The sequence below is a fragment of the Pristiophorus japonicus genome, chromosome 6 (genome assembly GCF_044704955.1).
Source record: "Pristiophorus japonicus isolate sPriJap1 chromosome 6, sPriJap1.hap1, whole genome shotgun sequence".
Lineage (NCBI taxonomy): Eukaryota > Metazoa > Chordata > Chondrichthyes > Pristiophoridae > Pristiophorus > Pristiophorus japonicus.
This window is the reverse complement of record NC_091982.1, coordinates 173,231,087-173,251,927: the sequence shown is the minus strand read 5'-3', so window position 1 is coordinate 173,251,927 and position 20,841 is coordinate 173,231,087. Positions and strand designations below refer to the sequence as shown.

The 20,841-nt window shown below is 50.4% G+C and overlaps 1 protein-coding gene across 2 annotated transcripts in view; it reads left to right on the top strand.

Moving 5' to 3' along the window:
* Positions 1-990: 990 nt before the first annotated feature.
* LOC139265866 (ubl carboxyl-terminal hydrolase 18-like) overlaps positions 991-20,841 on the top strand; it is a 104,105-nt gene continuing 84,254 nt past the window's right edge. For both annotated transcript variants that reach the window (XM_070883381.1, XM_070883382.1), the window contains exon 1: positions 991-1,194. In XM_070883381.1, the coding sequence (XP_070739482.1) occupies positions 1,129-1,194 (66 nt within the window). In that variant the 5' untranslated portion in view covers positions 991-1,128. The remainder of the gene's footprint in view (positions 1,195-20,841) is intronic.

Below are 20,841 nucleotides of genomic sequence, written 5' to 3'. Positions count from 1 at the left end.
ACACGAGGCCCATGCTTGAGAGGTCAGTCTGTGTCCTGTCCTTTATTCCTTAGCACTCAAGTTATGAAGGTGGGTGGAGCTACCCCTTTTATACCTGAAGGTCCAGGTTAGGAGTGTCTCCCACCTAGTGGTCAGTATTCTCACGGTGTACAACTTAGGTCAGTTTATACATGGGTTACAATGCTGGTTGAATACATGACAGGGGATAGTGCAATCCTGAGCTGGGTCCGATTCCCGACCTTGGGGGGTGTCCGATCCTGAGGTGGGGTCCGATCCCCGACCCTGGGAATCTGATTGTTGGGGGGATCTGATTGCGGGGACGGGTGGGGGGGGGGGGGGCAATCCCAGGGGCCGTTGTATTGGGGGGTGGTCTGATGAGGAGGGTCTGGGGTGAAGCACTCCTGCCCACTATAAAACCTGCAGTATAAATCAGAGGCTCCCAGCTTCATTAAAATATTTAAATTGACAACCTGCCGCCATGGAGCGTGTTTGCTGCCCGCCCCTTGTTCTGCCTCCGTATAACCTGGAAGTAGGCGGGTTGGAGGTGGGGCGGGGTGAGCTTTCAGATTTTTAGGGGGAGAAATTCAGTATCGCCCCATTTGGGGAAATTAGCGGCAGGTGCTAGTGATTTCCAGCTTCCTCCTGGAGCGCTGCAGGACACAGGCGGGGTGGTGGTTGGGCCGCGCTGCACAATGTCCCGTGCAGCATTGCCAGGTTCCGAGGCTCCTTCCCTCCCTTAAAGGGAAGGGCCATCGCTGCAGGTTCTGCATTGGGATCAGTGAGCTGGTCCCCGACAGCAGCTGCAATCCAGCCTGATCAGCCCCACACACTCCAGCAGAGTGCCGGTCTGATCGATCACGGCCCGGGAGAATTGAAGAAAATTGAAAAATACTGTTTTCGAAATTTCTCTACTTACCTCGGCAACCTTCCCTTTAACTTGTGCCCCCCCCGCCCCCTCCCTGCCCCCGCCAAGCTCCCGGCCCTCCCGAACAATGCCTCCTGCAGCTGTCAGTGTTGTCGCCCGGCAGTGCTTCAGGGGGCGGAATTGAGGTTCAGATCCAAGACGCTACCGGGGCGATGCGCACGGCAATGATGTCATGATATCCAGGCGCAGGAGATCGTGGCGCAATGTCTTATCGACGTCGCAAACCTCCCGACCAAGTTAGCGGGAATCCGTTCATCTCGCTGCACCCGGTCAGTAATTTGTTAGCGCCACGTTACTGCCCCCGGAGGTGATAACAGGAGGTGCTAAGGAGGCCAATCTCTAGGCCTCAAAACGTTAACATCTGTTCTGACTTTAAGCCACCAGATTTTGTGTGCTTAGATGCAGCTGAGCAATACTCCGCTAACCTCCGATAGAGATCCGCACTTACCTGGTGCAAGGCCTCCTTTGAAAATTTGTGTTGTTTCGCTGCGGAATTGTGCGCAGTGTAGTGACCCACAGATCCCAGTGTGGACGTGTGCAAAAGCATATCTGGGATTATGTGAGGCGGTGCTCCAACCATGCAACTGAAATCCCCGATGACCATTCATGATTTTTTAATGCTTAATTTTAGCAGAGGCAATATAAACATCCTGCTTGTGTGTCTAGGTTTCTTGTGTACAAAAACTTCACTGCAGGGAGATTACAATTCATTCATAGTTTAGTAAATTCGTTCAAATCATGAAAGCCTCAAGGACTAGTCAGCTATGTCATTGGCATTTCAAACAGTTAACTGAAAAGGTTGAACACTTGTCTTGTTTTAAACACCCTACTGTTGTTCACTTGAATAGTAACAAATTCAATCTTATGGTTATAATCATTTTATTCTTTAACTGCAGCATTACACCACTTGTCAATTGCTGTTTTAGTCACAGATAGTGCATGCAAATTTAAGCATGAGTTCCTTCTCGTGCTGCTGGAATAAAGGAAAAAGTTTATATTTATTCACTATTCTCTTTACCAAACTGCAAGTAGCCTTACCTTATTTGGTCATTTCTGGTCAAAAGCACTATCCTTCAGCCGATGCACACAAGTTTACATTTTCCGTACATCAACATTTGGTAGTTTACATTCAATGTACCATCTTTCAACGGGCTTGAACTTCAACATCCTCTTCCAATGATTGCAATGGTATGTGTTGGAATGTTTACAGTATGGCAATACTATAAAGATCCCGAGACCCTACTTCAAACTTGAACACTGGCTGTGGCTAAGTGAAATCCTTAACTCTCTCTCACCCTCTCTCTCTCATGATGCCAACCTTTGCTTTTTCCCCTGATTGAACTAAACATGGACACCTTTTGGAAGCTGAATGCACCGAGTTCCGTATGCCAACAACTTGTTCTTTTCCTTTTATTTCTGTTGGTGAACCAGTTTTGTGAGATACATCACAGCGACTGCACAAGGAGATTGTTTTTCTAATAAAAACATCTTTGTAATCCAGCTCTGAAATGAAAAGGGCGCTGTAAAGTCCTGTCCCCTCAGTACAGATTCACACGAGGCATGTAGTGAAGTCGAGGTCACTCTGGACCTGCACCTTTATTTCACAGCTCTGGAATGCTGCACTTGCCTGAGACCTGTCCTTATATACCTGTCTCTTGCAAGTGCACCCCTGGTGGTAAGGTATGCTGGTGGTTACAGGTCATATCTTATTACAGTCATGTATAGCATGTTAGGATACAGTTATATATAATAATGTAAGATACATGACATCACCCTCCCCCAAGGTCTTATTATCTTTATAGGTTCAGTCTCTCAGGTGGTCTACGCTCTCATGTGGAGCGTCTGAGTTGTGGTTCAGTTGTTTGCCTTGGTGTCTATTTTTCTTTGGGTGTGGTTGCTGGTATCTCGCCTGGGCTGTCTGTTTCAATTGGTGTGATTGTTGGGATTGCCCTTTCCTCAGGTTGTTCCCTCTGTCTGTCCACCAGGTGTGGTGCGAGTTCCACATTGTAGTCTGCCTCTGGTTCCGCAGTGTTGTTGGTAAATCTGCTTTTGACTTGGTCTACATGCCTCTGGCAGGTTTTGCCATTGTCCATTTGTACTACCAGTAGCCTGTTTCCTTCCTTGCCCGTTACTGTCCCTGCAAGCCATTTGGGACCCCTGCCATAGTTTAGTACAAATACTTTGTCCTCTATCTCATTCCATCTCCCCCTCGAATTTCTGTCATGGTACTCAGTCAGCTTACGGCGCTTTGCCTCAACAATTTCGTGCATGTCTGGGAGGATTAATGAGAGCCTTGTTTTTAAAGTCCTTTTCATCAACAGTTGAGCGGGGGGGATCCCAGTCAGTGAGTGCGGACGAGATCTATATGCCAGCAGCAGTCGCGACAGGCGACCCTGCAGCGTGGGACCTTGGATTTTAAGCATGCCTTGTTTAATGATTTGCACTGCTCTCTCCGCCTGGCCGTTGGAGGCCGGCTTGAACGGTGCCGGCTTGAACGGTGCTGTCTTGACGTGATTTATGCCGTGGTCAATTATAAAGTCTTGGAATTCTGCGCTGGTGAAGCACGGACCATTGTCACTGACCAATATGTCAGGGATTCCGTGCGTTGCAAATATGGTTGCGAGACTCTCTACAGTGGTGGAGGTTATGCTCAAGTTTAAAATGGTGCATTCGATCCACTTTGAAAATGCATCTACGAGGAACATTTTGCCCATGAATGGGCCCGCATAGTCTACGTGCACCCGCGACCATGGTTTAGTAGGCCAGGGCCAGGGGCTCAGTGGAGGCTCCCTGGGGGCATTGCTGAGTTGGGCACAAATGGTGCACCTTCGGACACAGAGCTCCAAGTCCACGTCAATACCAGGCCACCAGACTTGGGATCTGGCTATGGCCTTTATGAGAATGATCCCCGGGTGCTCGCGGTGGAGCTCCCGGACAAATGCCTCTCTGCCTCGCAGAGGCATGACTACTCGGCTGCCCCACATCAGGCAGTCTGCTTGCAGTGATAGCTCATGCATGCGCCTGTGAAAGGGTTTTAATTCCTCGGGGCAGGCATCGCGAGCCTCTGCCCAGTCACCGGTTAGGACACATCTTTTTACTAAGGATAACGTGGGGTCGCTGGCCGTCCAGGCTCTCATTTGGCGAGCCGTCATGGGCGAACCTGTGGACTCAAAGGCATTGATTGCCTTGACTATCTCACAGTCCTATTCGTCAGAACCTTGCGTGGTCGCCAGGGGTAGCCTGCTGAGCGCGTCGGCACAGTTGTCTGTGCCTGGTCTGTGCCTTATTGTGTATTCGTAGGACGCCAGCATGAGTGCCCACCGTTGAATTCGCGCCGAGGCGTTGGCGTTTATTGCCTTGCTCTTGGATAGGAGGGACGTGAGGGGCTTGTGGTCAGTTTCTAACGCGAACTTGGCCCCGAAAAGGTATTGGTGCATCTTTTTGACACCGTACACGCACGCGAGCGCCTCCTTCTCTACCATTCCGTACCCGCGCTCCGCCCGTGAAAGTGACCTGGAGGCATAAGCTATGGGTTATAATTTGCCCGCACTATTGACATGTTGCAAAACGCACCCGACCCCATACGCTGACGCATCGCATGTGAGAACTAGCTTTTTACCTGGATCAAAGAAAGTCAAAATTCTGTTGGAACACAGAAGGTTGCGTGCCTTATTGAAGGCACGTTCCTGGGCGTCCCCCCAAAACCAATTGCACCCCTTCCTGAGTAGCACGTGGAGAGGCTCCAGCAGCGTGCTTAAGTTCTGCATAAAGTTCCCAAAGTAATTGAGTAGCCCGAGAAAGGCGCACAGTTCTGAGACATTTCGGGGCCTGGGTGCCAGGCGAATTGCTTCTGTTTTGGACTCTGTTGAGCGGATTCCATCAGCGGCAATCCTTCTGCCCAAAAATTCAACCTCAGGTGCGAGAAACAGGCACTTGGATTTCTTGACTCGCAGGCCTACCCGATCCAACTGCTTTAGTACTTCCTCCAAATTACGGAGATGGGAGTCGGTGTCCCTGCCCGTGATAAGTATGTTGTCTTGAAATACAACCGTCCCCGGGATGGACTTGAGCAGACTCTCCATGTGGCGCTGGAATATGGCAGCTGCCGACCTGATGCCGAATGGGCATTGATTGTACATGAAAAGGCCTCGATGTGTGTTGATGGTGGTGAGTAGCTTGGATTCCTCGGTCAATTCTTGCATCATATACGCAGATGTGAGGTCTAATTTTGAGAAAAGTTTACCTCCAGTCAATGTGGCAAATAAGTCCTCCGCTCTGGGCAGCGGGTACTGGTCCTGTAGGGAGACTGTTTATGGTAGATTTGTAGTCCCCACAGATTCGTATGGATCCATCAGGCTTCATGACTGGGACGATGGGACTTGCCCAGTCGCTAAATTCCACAGGTGATATAATGCCTTCCCGCAGAAGCCTGTCTAGTTCGTGTTCAATCTTTTCCCTCATCACATAGGGTACAGCTCTGGCCTTGTGATGTACCGGTCTAGCATCCTGTGTGATGTAGATTTTGACTTTGGCCCCTTTGAAAGTGCCCAACACCTGGCTGAAAGAGATGTTCAAATCGCTTTATAACTTGTTGAGCAAGAGGTCCGTTCCTTGCATGACATGGCATGGACATCATCCCATTTCCAGTTTAGTTTTGCCAGCCAGCTTCTCCCCAGCAGTGCTGGGGGGTCTCCGGGGACAATCCACAGGGGAAGTCGGTTCACTGTCCCTTTATGTGTGACAGAGAGCATGGCGCTGCCGAGGACTGGTACGATTTCTTTGGTATAGGTCCTTAGTTTGGTGTCAACCCTTCTGAGTTTTGGTCTGTCTCTTTTATGCGACCACAGTTGTTCAAATTGTTGAGCGCCCATGAGAGATTGACTCGCTCCCGTATCCAGCTCCATGTTGACAGATATCCCGTTGAGTAGGACCCTCATCATTATAAGAGGCGTCCTGTTGTAGGAGCAGCGGCCATTGATCGTGTTGACCCGCTGTACACCGGTGTCCCGGGTACTGTCCCCACCATCTTCTGGTCTGCTTTCCGACCCATCCGATTCGTATACCAGCCGAGCTGCCGTTTTTCTTCACATGCGGGCCAAATACCCTGCAAACAGCCTGCTGAAATTGACATCCCCTTGCCGAGTGCCCCCCCCCCACACCTCCAGCACAGAGCTGTTCCATTGTTCAAAGAGTTCCCAAAGAATGAGCTGCGTCTGGCTGATCTCTCTTGAGCTTCTCTCAGTTTGTAGTTGATTGCTCGCATTGTGGGTTGATGAGGTGTGAACGGCCGTTCCTGTGGCCCTTGATGGTTTCTGCCTGCTGTCGAGAGCCTGTTCTCCCAGTTTTGTCTGTGTGTGGGGATGGCAGCTTGATGGCTTCTGCCTGCTGTCGAGAGCCTGTTCTCCTGGTTTTGTCTGTGTGTGGGGGTAGCAGCTTGTTTAGTGCTGTGACAACTTCTTCCGATATTTCGTTAGTTGTCGTACCTACATTGTAAATCAACCTCGTTTCTTCTTCCCCTACCAAGAATGTCTGTGCAACCAGTGCTGCTGCCTCTAAGGTCAGGTTCTTGATCTCTATGAGCTTTCGGAATATGTCTGCGTGGCCTATTCCTTCAATGAAAAAGTCAGCATTTCTCTCCTCAGTTCATCGGAGAACTCACATAAACTAGCCAACCTCCGAAGTTCCGCCACGAAGTCGGGTATGCTCTGGCCCACACAGCGTCTGTAGTTGTAGAATCTTTGTCTGGCCATGTGTAGGCTGCTCGCTGGCTTCAGGTGGTCTCTTACCAGTGTGCTCAATTCTTCAAACGACTTGCTTGCTGGTTTCTCGGGTGCCAACAGATCCTTCATTAAAGCGTATGTTTTCGAGCCACAGCTGGTCAAGAGATGGGCGCTTCTCTTGTCTGCCTTATTGTCGCCTAACCAGTCTTTGGTTACAAAGCTTTGCTGGAGCCTTTCTATAAAGTCCTCCCAATTGTCTCCCGCATTGTACTTTTCATCTGATCCGTTGTTCGCCATTCCGTGGATTCTGTAATCCCGTAACCCGTTGCCACTGTAAAGTCCTGTCCCCTCAGTACAGATTCACACGAGGCATATAGTGAAGTCAAGGTCACTCTGGACCTGCACCTTTATTTCACAGCTCTGGAATGCAGCACTTGCCTGAGACCTGTCCTTATATACCTGTCTCTTGCAAGTGCACCCCTAATGGTAAGGTGTGCTGGTGGTTACAGGTCATATCTTATTACAGTCATGTATAGCATGTTAGGATAGTTATATATAATAATGTAAGATAGATGATAAGCGCGGTGCTTTGGTGGTTTGTTTTCGGCCTTTGCCTATTTGTCTCTGGGAGTTGTGTTGGGATCAGTTGTAATAATTAGAAAGAGGAGGTATTAGTTTGGTGGATACAGATATTTATTTTGAAGATAATTTTTAATTACATTTTTATCATTGTGAAAATAACTCGGGTATATGTCAAGCTGCTGCATGTCGCTCCTTCACTTACGCTGTGCAAACAGGCTCCTGTGCTGGTTTGCACCAGCCGTGAAATTTTCCTGCATCATTGCTGGGAAGTTGGTGGGCAATTAGCTCAACTCTGTGCAAGCAATGAGGATTTGACAGTCGAAGTGGATGACAGTCGGAACCTGACAGATCGCAAACTTGAGATTTAGTGGCACTTGCGGTCAATTTCAAAGGCGGCATGATATCATACTCTGAGAGTTCATCGTCATATCGATTGCAAATTCCTCCCCAATAATTCCATTTACTTGCCACAATGAGGACAAAATTCCAATTTCTACAGTCTAAATTTGATCGTACCTCTGAAAATGCATCAATGTGAGGGTTAGATTATAAGGAGCGATTACATAACCTATACTTGTTTCCCTGGAATATAGAAGGTTAAGGGGTGATTGAGATTTTGTGAAAGGATTGATAGGGTAGATAGAGAGAAACTTTCTCTGCTGGTGGTGGAGTCTCAGACAAGTGGACATAACTTTGAAATCAGAGCCAGGCTATTCAGGGCAAAAGTTAAGAAACACTTCTGCACTCAAAGGATGGTAGAAGTGTGGAACTCTCCCACAAAAAGCAGGAGATGCTAACTCAATTAATAATTTTAAATCTGAGATTGAGAGTTTTCTGCTGGACAAGGGTATAAAAGGATATGGAGCCTAGGTAGGTGGATAGAGTTAAGAAACAGATCAGCCATAACCTCATTGAATGGTGGATCAGACTTGAGGGGCTGGATGGCCTACACCTGTTCCTATATTGAACACAATTTCTGACTTCTAGTCCACATCAACTTATTTCACACAAGGAAACACGGGCCTGATATGGGAGGCGGGGAGGGCTGTTTTGTGGTCCGGAAACCCGGAAGAATGAGTTTCCCTGAAGTACTGCCGGATTTAACAGCAAGGCCCAAAAAGCATTATTTTTATTGTGTCTGTAAGCACTCTAGAAATGACTCCACAAGGTAAGGTATTGCACTTGAACTGCTGTGACCTTAGTCCATTGATTGCCGCTCCTGAATGAGGGTACAGTAAGGCGAGCTCCCTTTTATACTTGGTTACCTGCAGTGTACAGATGACCCCTAGGTCTCCACCAGTTGCACCCTCTGGTGGTACAGGCATAGTGTATACAGTGTGAAGATATATTCAGTGGTCTTATATAACTGTACAGTGAGTGTACATGGTATATACTTATATTATACATACACAACATCACTCCCCCCGAAGTCTTGTGCCACTGGCCTTTGCACTGTGTGCTCTGGCCCTCGACTTGAGTGCCCAAAGCCCTTGCATCTTGTCTGTGCTTGGAAATGGCTCTCTTCCTGTAGACCCCCAATCCTCATTGCCACAACATTGGGAAATGGTCAGCAGTGGATGGTTAGAGGTTGCAGTGGGGTTTGTGTGGGTTCTGGGTGTGATCCATGTGTGTCCAGGGCTACATTCATCCATTTCACCACCCCCCCCCCCCCGCCCCATATAGAGACCATGTGTGTGGCTCAACACCTGCATTTGCATACATGTATAGAGAAAAAAATAGGATTAGTTACATCACTATTTGGGTTTAGCAGTAGTGGAACAAGTACATTTTACAGGTAAGGTACATACGTGGTGTGACAGTCTTGCCCCTGGGTGTAGGTGCAGGTGGGTGAGGACGCTTGTTCCAGAGTAACCGAACTGTGTCCAGGTTGTCTGATGGTGGCGCTGCACTCCCTGCCAGCTGGGTGGGCTCGGATCGCTCACCTGGCTGAGTCTCAGGGTCTTTGCCGTTGCCTAGTGGTAGGCAAAGCCACAGGAATGTGTGGCCTCCCTGTCCTCCTTTGAGGGCTGCAGGGTTCTCTGCTGCCCTTCAGCGGTAGTGGGAGCCTGGTCATCCCAGGTCCCATCGGGAGGGCTGGAAGGTGCTAGCCTCTTGCTCCAGGTACTGGCCTTGGTGACCAGAGAGCTAGGGCCGATCTGGAGCAGGGTGCCAGTAGTGGTGCCTTTGCCGTCTGCAGTGGGTATGCTCCCGCTGTGTGTGACCACACTCTGGGGCATCACATTAGCCCTGGAGGCACAGGCTACATGATGGGGTAGCCTCTGGACCTGGGTGCTTCTGACGGGAGGTTTCCCTTGGTTTTGTCAGCATACATGTAGAACCCGGCATCACACATCATTTCTTCATTTACAGTCATGATACATTGGCTCCGACCACAATCATCCGATTCAACATTGTTAGTTGTCTTTACATCTTCACATTTTTCACTTACATCTTCGCATTTGTCAATTACATCTTTTCCCTGTGTACTACCGGCATCGCTGTACAATGTTACATTTATATACTTGCATTTGTCAATTACATCTTTTCCATGTATACTACTGGCATCGCTATTCAAAGTTACATTTAGATACTTGCATTTGTTAATTACATCTTTTACATGTGTATCACCGGCATCGCTGTACAAAGAGTAGAACTGTCCCTTTAATTGTGCTGGGTTGTCGCTTTCCTTTAAGAGGGCCTTGCAATCTTTACCCCAATCCGGTTCACTGCTCGGCATTACGTGTTGCTCCCTCAACGCTGCCCCTCGTGGTCTGGTCGTGGCCATCTTGACTTCAGGCGCTTCACCTCGTGGTGCGGACGCCATCTTCTTTCTCTCCACAAGGTAGGCTGCGGTGATCCTTTTCTCCTCCGGTTCTGCCACGGAAACAGGGAAGTTACCTTCTGCATCGATCTTCTTCCTCCGGAGTCCTGCCACTAGAAGGTGAGGTCTGGTCATTTGGGTTGGATCATCTCGCCGTTGGGTTGTGCGGTCTGTGTCGTCGCCGCACAGTCGAGTTGGACGGTTGGATTTTCAGGTGCTGTGATGGGTCCAAATTTGGGCTGCATAGGACGTCGATCGCCGGGGCCTGGAGGCTTTACCAGCTCCAACAGATTTGGATTTGTTTCCTCCATCTTCTTCCTAGCAGCATTGGGCCATCACCAGCAACGATCCACAAAGGTAACTTGTGCATCGCGCCGCCATGGGATACCTGAACATCCATGCTGCCAACGACTGGAATGGTGTCGTTTGTGTAGGTAAGTAGCTTCACCTGGATCGGGATAATTTTAGGTCGTTCGATTGGATTGTCCCAGAGTTTCTCGAAGGCCGCTTAATTCATTAGCGATTGGCTCGCCCCTGTATCGACCTCCATCGAGACTGGGACACCGTTGATTTCAACTTCCATTTTCAACGGAGAGCTCTCGGTGGAGCAGGTAATCACTCCGTATACCTCTTCCTAGGGCTAAGCTGCCTCCTGGACTCTCTGTTCCTCTTCATCAGCGCTGGAGCCCGGGTGATCGGCCAACTCTTCAGCGACTCGGTGAGTAAAATTCTCTTACACATTTGCTGGAGATGGCCTTTCACATTGCAGTCTTTGCAAGTATAGTCTTTGTAGTGGCACTGGTGGGCCCTGTGATTTCCTCCACAGCGCCAGCATGGGGCTGGCTGGTTGGCCCCATGTGGCGGACTCAGGGTTGCAGGACTTGAGGTAGCAATCTTGCCTCTAAAGGGAGCCAGTCGGTTCACGGTACTTGCTGGGTTAGAGTCCTGGGGGTGAGTCATCACCCTCTTGGAATCGCAGGCTGAGGCCATGAATGCCTGGCTGATGTTAATTGCCTTCTGCAGGGTAACCGTGGTGTCCACAGAGAGCAGCCTGTGGTGGAGGCCCTCGTGGTCGATTCCAATAACAAAGATGCCCCTCAGTGCTTCGGTGAGGTGGTCGCCAAAATCACACGGTGCAGCCAATCATCTCAGGTCTGCAGCATATTTTGCGATTTCTTTGCCTTCGGGACGCCGGTGTGTGTAGAACCGGTGTCAGGCTGTGAGGATGCTCTCTTTTGGTTTGAGCTGTTCCTGTATCATCGTTACGAGTTCCGCGTACGTTTTGGTTGTCGTCTTCTCTGGGGCTAGCAAGTCCCTGACAAGGCCATAAACGGTGGGTCCACAACTGCTGAGCAGGAGAGCTCTGCACTATCAGCCAGTGACGTCGGTGTGTCTCCAGCCAGGTCGTTCGCGATGAAGTAGTGTTCGAGCCTTTCCACAAAGGCATCCCAATCTTCCCCATCAGCGAATTGTTGAAAGTTGCCAAGGTTAGCCATTTTTTGCGTGGAAATTCGTAATCTTGTCATCAGTTATTGTGTCTGTAAGCACGCTAATAATGACTCCACGAGGTAAGGTATTGCACTTGAACTGTTGTGACCTTAGTCCATTTATTGCAGCTCCTGAATGAGGGTACAGTATGGTGAGCTCCCTTTTATATTTGGTTATCTGCAGGTGACCCCCAGGTCTCCACCAGTTGCACCCTCTGGTGGTACAGGCATAGCATATACAGTGTGAAGATACATTCAGTGGTCTAATGTAACTGTACATTGAGTGTACAGGATATATACTTATATTATACATACACAACAAATTTTACTCCGTCTCGGGCCGCAGCCAGCCATATTGAGAGCCTGACTGTCAGGCGGGAAGGCCTGTGGCATCAGGCTGAAGCCAGGGAGTGGAGGGGAGGGAGGGAGAGATCGTGGGTCAGGGGCCCTGGATCGATCAGAGGGTCAGAGGCATGTTGGGAGGCTGGGGACCTTCGATGGCCGGAGACGCATCAAAAGTTCGGAGACATCGGAAGATCAGAGATATCGGGGGGTCGGAGACATCGAAGGTTCGGAGCTACATCAAACGGCCGGAGACATTGGAGGGGCAAAGATATCAGAGGGTTGGAGACATCGGCGGGGACGGAAATTTTGAAGGGTTGAAGATATCGGAAGGTTGGAGGCATCAGAGAGGTGGAGACGTCGGTGGGCCAGACACATTGGGGGCCAGAGACATCGGAGGAGGGGGGGGAGACATAGTGCGGGGGGGGGGGGGGGGCAAGATGTCAGAGGGGCGGAGACACAGCGGGGGGGGGGCATAGAACTTGGAGGGTGGGAGACACCTTGGAGGGACCAGAGATATCAGAAGGGCAGAGACATGGTGGGGCAAAGACATTGTGGGGGGTGGGGCGATACATCTTGGAGGGGCCGGAGATATTGGAGGGAGCAGAGACATCGGGTTGGAGTCATTAGCGGGTCGGAGACATCGGAAGGCTGGAGACATTGGGGTGGGGGGGCTGGAGGGAGATGAGGAGTGGAAAAGCTGGGGAGGGTTTCAGGTCGGGCGGATCAGCAGCGTCGGGTGGGGTGAGCGGAAGGATCGAGTTGGTGGGAGGTCGTGTCTCGTGGGAGGTGTTCGATTGCAATGGGAGGAGGATCCAGCAGGAAAGGAACGTCACTGCTGGATCTAGCAGACCTCGCCTCCCATTAGCCACCAGGTTTCTGAAAGCCCGGGAAATCTGGCTGGCCAGGGTTTAAAGTGGATTCTAAGGGCTGGGTTTTCCTTTTAAATCACCCACGCCCGATCCTTAACGGTGTTCCGGCGATCGACTCGGAATCTTCGGCTCGCAATTTCTGCGCACGCACGCGTGGCTGTCAAGCTCCGCCCCCCCACAAGAGGCCAGGGACTGCCGGCCTGAGATCACTGTGTGGGAGGGGGAGAGAGTGAGATCCCTGCGGTGTGGAGGGAGAGAGTGAGATCACTGTGTGGGAGGGGGAGAGAGTGAGATCCCTGCGGTGTGGAGGGAGAGAGTGAGATCACTGTGTGGGAGGGGGAGAGAGTGAGATCGCTGTGGTCGGGAGGGAGAGAGTGTAATCACTGTGGAGAACTATAAAGATCTGTGTAATATCAAACAAACCTGTCAGATCTGTGACAATACCATCCACTTAAAATCCAGTAAGACCTGCTTTTTCAGGACGGTGTTAAGGTCCGATGGTAAATGGATCTTAATGATGAAACTTCCATTTTAGGCGGTATTTGGGCGGTAATATATGGGCGGACAGTATCAAATACCGCCGGGCGGTAATTGTAAAGTCCTTACTCTACAGCATGAAACCACACAAGGCACATTCCAGGGACAAGGCCACTCAGTGACCTTAACTCTTTATTCAGCACTCCAGAAGTAATGACCCTGCGTGGGACCTCCCTTTAAATACCTGAGTGATCAGGTAAGGAGTGTCTCCCACAAGTTCAACCCCTGTGGTCAAGGTGTGCATCTGTGCTGAGTGTATAGAGTAATACAGTGGTGTTACGTTGTAGTTACAAACATGACATCACCTTCCTCCCCAAAGTCTTATTGGGATCATAGGTTTAGTCTTTCAGGTGGTCTGCACTCCCTCGTGAAGCGCCGCAGTTGGTGCTCTGGTTGTTGGACACTGATGTGAGTGTCTGTCACCTGTGGTGATTCCGGCCTGTCCGGGCTGACCTCAGGAACTGTGCATTCTTCCGATTGCTCTTGTTGCACGTTCGCTGGCGGTAGTGTGAGCTCCATCTCATGGTCTTCTTCAGGTTCCTCCGTGTCCACACTGAACCTTTTTTTTCACTTGGTTCAGATGCTTACGGCATATCTGGCCATTGTTAAGTTTTACCACAATGCCCCTATTCCCTTCTTTGTCAATTGCGGTACCCTCGAGCCATTTTGGCCCCGTGGTGTGATTGAGGATGAATACAGGATCATTTATTTCTATACATCTCCCCCTCGAATTACGGTCATGGTATTCGTTTTGTGACTTGCGCTTGCCCTCAACTATGTCGGTCAGGACTGGGTGGATGAGGTACAACAAAGTTTTGAGTGTCCATTTCATGAGTAGCTCTGCGGGCGGGACCCCCGTGAGTGAGTGTGGGCGGAACCTATAGGCCAGCAGGAGGGGCAATAGGCGGCATTGTAGAGAGGGTCCTTGAATCCTGAGCATCCCTTGCTTAACGATTTGGACTGCACGTTCCGCCTGGCCATTGGAGGCCGGATTGAACGGCGCAGTCCTGACGTGGTTGATGCCATTGCCCCACATAAACTCCCAGAATTCATAGCTCGTGAAACACGGGCCATTATCACTAACCAGGATGTCCGGCAAGCCATGGGTAGCGAAGATCGCACGTAGGCTTTCCACGGTGGTGGATGACGTGCATGAATTCAGGATGATGCACTCGATCCATTTCGAGTACGCATCTACAACGATAAGGAACATCTTCCCCATGAACGGGCCCGCGTAGTCAACATGAATGCGTGACCATGGCTTGGTGGGCCAGGGCCACGGGCTGAGCGGGGACCCTGTGGGCATTACCCAGCTGGGCACATGTCATGCACCTGCGAACACAGTGTTCCAGGTCTGCTTCAATTCCGGGCCACCAAACGTGGGACCGGGCAATGGTCTTCATCATCACAATGCCTGGGTGCTTGCTGTAGAGTTCCTTGATGAACGCCTCCCTGCCCTTCTGGGGCATGACTACACAGCTGCCCCATAGTAGGCAGTCAGCTTGGATGGAGAGCTCATCCATCCATCTGTGGAATGGTCTGACCTCCTCAGGGCATGCTCCGTGTGTGGGCGCCCAATCCCCAGTCAGGACACATTTCTTAATCAGGGATAGGAGGGGATCCCTGTTTGTCCAGACTTTGATCTGGTGGGCTGTGATAGGGGAGCCTGCACTGTCAAAGGCATCGTCAGCCATGACCATCTCAGCGCTTTGCTCAGCTGCCCCCTCGGTGGTGGCCAGTGGGAGCCTGCTGAGCGCGTCAGCACAATTTTCAGTGCCGGGCCGGTGCCGGATGGAGTAGTCATAGGCCGCTAGCGTGAGAGCCCATTGCTGTATGCGAGCTGATGCGTTGGCATTGACAGCCTTGCTGTCTGACAACAGGGATGTGAGTGGCTCATGGTCCGTCTCGAATTCAAACTTTCTACCAAAGAGGTACTGATGCATTTTCTTTACACCATAGACACATGCGAGCGCCTCCTTCTCAACCATCCCATAGCCCCGTTCTGCTTGAGAGAGTGACCTGGAGGCATAAGCCACAGGTTGTAGCTGACCCTCAGCATTACCCGGCTGCAACACGCACCCAACCCCATAGGACGATGCATCACATGTCAGAACTAAACTTTTGCAAGGGTGTTACAGGGTCAACAGTTTGTTTGAACACAGTAGGTTTCACGCCCGATCAAAAGCCCGTTCCTGACAACCGCCCCAAAACCAATCACAACCCTTACGCAGGAGCACGTGTAGCGGCTCCAATATCGTGCTCAAGTTCGGCAGAAAGTTCCCGAAATAGTTCAACAGTCCCAGGAATGAATGCAGCTCCAATGTGTTGCAGGGCCTGGGTGCTCGTCGAATCGCCTCTATTTTGGATTCGGTGGACCGAATCTCATCTGCAGCAAACCTCCTGCCCAGAAACTCAATCTCGGGAGCTAAGAACATGCATTTAGACTTCTTGAGTTGCAGGACTACCCGGTCCAGTCAGCGTAGCCCCTCCTCCAGGTTGTGGAGGTGTTCCTCGGTGTCTCGACCCGTGATGAGGATGTCGTCCTGGAATACGATCGTTCCAGGGATGGATTTAAGCAGGCTTTCCATGTTGCGCTGAAAAATCGCGGCCGCTGATTGAATGCCAAACGGACACCTGTTATAAGCGAACAGTCCCGTGTGCGTGGTGATGGTGGTCAGTAGTTTAGATTCGTCGGCCAGTTCCTGGGTCATGTAGGCTGAAGTGAGGTCCAACTTGATGAACAGCTTGCCGCCTGCCAGTATAGCGAAGAGGTCCTCCGCTCTTGGGAGCGGGTATTGGTCTTGTAAGGACACCCGATTGATGGTGGCCTTGTAGTCACCACAGATCCTGACAGAGCCATCCGCTTTAAGAACGGGGATGATGGGGCTCGCCCAGTCGCTGAATTCAACAGGCGAGATGATGCCCTCTCTCAACAGCCGGTCCAATTCGCTCTCGATTTTCTCCCGCATCACATACGGCATCACTCTGGCTTTGTGGTGCACTGGCCTGGCGTCTGGGGTGATGTGTATCACTACTTTAGTGCCTTTGAAAGTCCCGACACCCGGTTGGAAAAATGACTCGAATTGTTGTAGGACTTGTGAGCACGAACTTCGCTCCACCGAGGACATTGCGTGAACATCCCCCCATTTTCAGTTCATCTCGGCTAGCCAGCTCCTCCCCAACAGTGCGGAACCATTGCCTGGGACAATCCAGAGCAGCAGCCGGTTCACTAAGTCATCGTGCATGACAGCCAACATTGCACTGCCTAGCACCAGAATGATTTATTTGGTGTAAGTCCTTAGTTGTGTCTCGATACGTTCTAATTTGGGTCTACTGGCTTTGTGTGACCATAGCTTCTCGAATTGTTGAACGCCCATGAGTGACTGGCTGGTCCCTGTGTCCAGCTCCATTCGTACTGGGATACCGTTCAATAAAACCCTCATCATCATTGGTGGCGTTTTGGTGTATGAACTGTGAATATTCACCACATGGACCCGCTGAACCTCGGCGTCCCTTGATTTGCCCCAAAAGTCATCCTGCCTCACAGAACCCTCTTCTGGTCTACAGGCTTTCTGCATATATGAGCTAAATGGCCACTGAGGTTGCAGTTTCTGCAGACAAACTGTTGGAATCTGCAAGATCTGGCTGAGTGTTTCCCCCCACACCTCCAGCATGAGTTAAAGTTTGCATTGTTGGGGACAAAAGGGCTGTGGCCAGGAATTCTGCGCTGCTTGTCTCTCTGACTGCTCTTAAGTACCCTATTAGTGGGTGTCAATGGCCCCATCCCGGGCTGCATTGTCCACTGTGGTGGCGTGGACATCCATTCAGCCTGCCGTTGTCTCTGCTGAGGTCCTATTCTAGGGTTATTACTGCCTGATGAATGTCGGACTGCCCCTGCTTGCCCGCGGGGCTCTGAGTAGCATTGAGGACGTTGACTCCCTGATCCATCGCCGCATCGGAGGCAGAATTGCATGCGTAAATCATTTTCATCTCTTCCTCCCCCGCCATGAAAGTCTGAGCCATCAACGCCGCCGCTTCCAAGGTCAAGTCCTTGGTCTCAATTAACTTGCAAAAAATCCCCGCATTACCGATACCCTCGATAAAGAAGTCCTTTAGCATCTCCCCCCTGCAGGCGTCTGTGAACTTACAGAGGCTGGCCAAGTGCCTGAGGTCCGCTACAAAGTCCGGTAAGCTATGTCCTTCGCAACGTTGGTGGGTGTAGAATCTGTGTCGAGCCATGTGTATGCTGCTCGCTGGCTTGAGGTGCTCCCCAATCAACTTGCTAAGCTCTTCAAAGGTTTTGTCTGACGGCTTTTCGGGTGCCAGTAAGTCCTTCATGAGCGCATAAGTCTTTGGCCCGCAGCTGGTCAAAAGATGAGCCCAACGCTTGTCGGCCGCTGCATCCCCCAGCCAGTCGTTCATGACAAAGCTCTGCTGAAGCCTCTCAACAAAATCGTCCCAGTCTTCCCCAACACAGTACCGTTCCTCTGTGCTACCGGTGGCCATTCTCGTGGGTCGTGAATTCCTGTTTCTCGTCGTCAATGTAAAGTCCTTACTCTGCAGCATGAAACCACATGAGGCACATTCCAGAGACAAGGCCACTCTGTGACCTTAACTCTTTATTCAGCACTCCAGAAGTGATGACCCTGCGTGGGACCTCCCTTTTAATACCTGAGTGATCAGGTAAGGAGTGTCTCCCACAAGTTCACCCCCTGTAGTCAAGGTGTGCATCTGTGTTGAGTGTATATAGTAATACAGTGGTGTTACATTGTAGTTACAAACATGACAGTAATTACTGTGGAATTTATCGCTGGGCGGTATCTGGACAGTAAATGGACGATTTTAAAGGAAACACTAGCCCTAAATCTGAGGCACACAGCCTCATTATAATATTTAAAGGAGGGATCCTTCTCCCGTTATGCCTCCGTTAAAACTAGAAGTGGGCAGGTTGGAAGCAGGTGGGGGTTGGGTTTCAGATTTTGAATATTTGTACATCCCCCTCGACCCAAACCCACCTGTTTTTAGGGTTTAAGATTCCCACCACAATCTAGGATATAAGCGATAGCGTGTGACTTATTATCCTAAATTGGCCTATCTGCAAAATAGGCTTGCAGCTGCAATGTGCAATATCATTTGATTGGCAGCGAAGGTTGTTATTTTCCGGGACTGTTTTGTTGAAGGGACTTTCCAGTCAGATTTATACTCAGTGTTTCAGCACAAAGGTTACACTTTGCAGCTTGTAAGATGTCAACAGAAAAAGGGGCCTCTCATTCAGTTCACAATTCCTTCACTCAGTGTCCAACTCCTTCACTCAGGCCAGTGCGGACGGCATTGGTGGCATGGGGGGAACGCACTGTTGATGGGGCGTGTTAAGCCTGCCTGCGAGGTTCCCGGCCAATTAACAGAAAGCTGGTTGTAATGTATGCACCTGTGAGTAACAGGGCCCGAGACTATTACGGGGCTCTGTTCTTTCCGGATCCATCCAGCGAGGAAGCACACAGAGTTTTGTGGGAGGACCTGCCGAAGATCGGCCAGGAGGGTGCCAAAAATCTGGACGCTCCACTAAACTTGGCGGAGCTGACCGGTGCCCTCGACCAGCTCGCGAGGGGAAAGTCCCCGGGGCTGGACGGGCTGATCATGAAGTTCCACAGAGCTTCTGGGACATCCTGGGGGGGGGGCAACTACGCGCGGATCCTACAAAAGGCTGCGAGGTCGGGAGGTGCGTCGCTGAGTTGGGTGTCCGTGAGTCAGAGAGGCCTACAAAAGGCCCAGCTTGTGCAGCTACAGGAAGAAGGCAAAAAGAAGTAGAAAGAAATAGAAAGGTGACGTCACAGCCAAGGGGGTAAGTGGCTGGTGACTGGTAAGTAGTTTTTCTTTTTTCTCTTCTATATCAGTGAGTAACTTTTAGCACTGTTGTTGCCAATTTAAGTTAATCTAAGGGTTAAGTCATGGCAGGCAAGCTCGGACAAGTGTTATGCTCCTCCTGTACTAAGTGGGAAATCAGGGGCGCCTCCAGTGTCCCTGACGACTACGTGTGCGGGAAGTGTATCCGCTTCCAGCTCCTGACGGTCCGCGTTGCGGAATTGGAGCTGAGGATGGATTTACTCTGGAGCATCCACGATGCTGAGAATGATGTGAGTAGCACGTGTAGCGAGTTGGTCTTACCGCAGGTAAAGGGTCCACAGCCAGTTAGGGAATGGAAGACTAGTAGGAAAAGCAGTGCAAGGAAGGTAGTGCAGCGGTCCCCTGCGGTCATCCCCCTGCAAAACAGATACACCGCTTTGTGTACTGTTGAGGGGGATGACTCATCAGGGAGGGCAGCAGCCACGGTGCCAAGTTCATGGCACCGTGGCTGGCTTTGCTGCACAGAAGGACAGGAAAAAGAGTGGGAGAGCGATAGTGATAGGGGATTCAATTGTAAGGGGAATAGATAGGCGTTTCTGCGGCCGCAACCGAGATTCCAGGATGGTCTGTTGCCTCCCTGGTGCAAGGGTCAAGGATGTCTCGGAGCGGGTGCAGGACATTCTAAAAAGGGCGGGTGAACAGCCAGTTGTCATGGTGCACATTGGTACCAACGATATAGGTAAAAAAAGGGATGAGGTCCTACGAGACGAATTTAAGGAGCTAGGAGCTAAATTAAAACGTAGGACCTCAAAAGTAGTAATCTTGGGATTGCTACCAGTGCCACATGCTAGTCAGAGTAGGAATCGCAGGATAGCTTAAATGAATACGTGGCTTGAGCAGTGGTGCAGCAGGGAGGGATTCAAATTCCTGGGGCATTGGAACCAGTTCTGGGGGAGGTGGGACCAGTACAAACCGGACGGTCTGCACCTGGGCAGGACCAGAACCCATGTCCTCGGGGGAGTGTTTTCTAGTGCTGTTTGGGAGGAGTTAAACTAATATGGCAGGGAGATGGGAACCAATGTAGGGAGACAGAGGGAAACAAAATGGAGACAAAAGCAAAAGACAGAAAGGAGATGAGTAAAAGTGGAGGGCAGAGAAATCCAAGGCAAAAAACAAAAAGGGCCACTGTACAGCAAAATTCTAAAGAGTCAAAGTGTAATAAAAAGGCAAGCATGAAAGCTCGGTGCCTCAATGCAAGGAGTATTCGGAACCCAGGAGAGGGCTCTGAGCTAGTTAGAGTGGGTGAGAGCTCAGATGAACAGGACCCCAAGAAAGAATGCAAAAGGCATGAGGCAACAGACCAGAATAGCACTGGGGTAAGTGTAAACCACAAGGTGATAGGAAGGGATAATATGTATGAATATAAAGGGGCTGCAGGAGGGGTCAAAACTAAAAATCATGGTTTAAAAACTAGTATTAAAACAATCTACCTAAATGCACGCAGCATTCGAAATAAAGTAAATGAGTTGACGGCACAAATCATTACAAATGGGTATGATTTCGTGGCCATTACAGAAACATGGTTGCAGGGTGGCCAAGAGTGGGAATTAAACATACAAGGGTACCTGACAATTCGGAAAGATAGACAAGAAGGGAAAGGAGGTGGGGTAGCTCTGTCAATAAAGGATGATATCAGGGCAGTTGTGAGAGA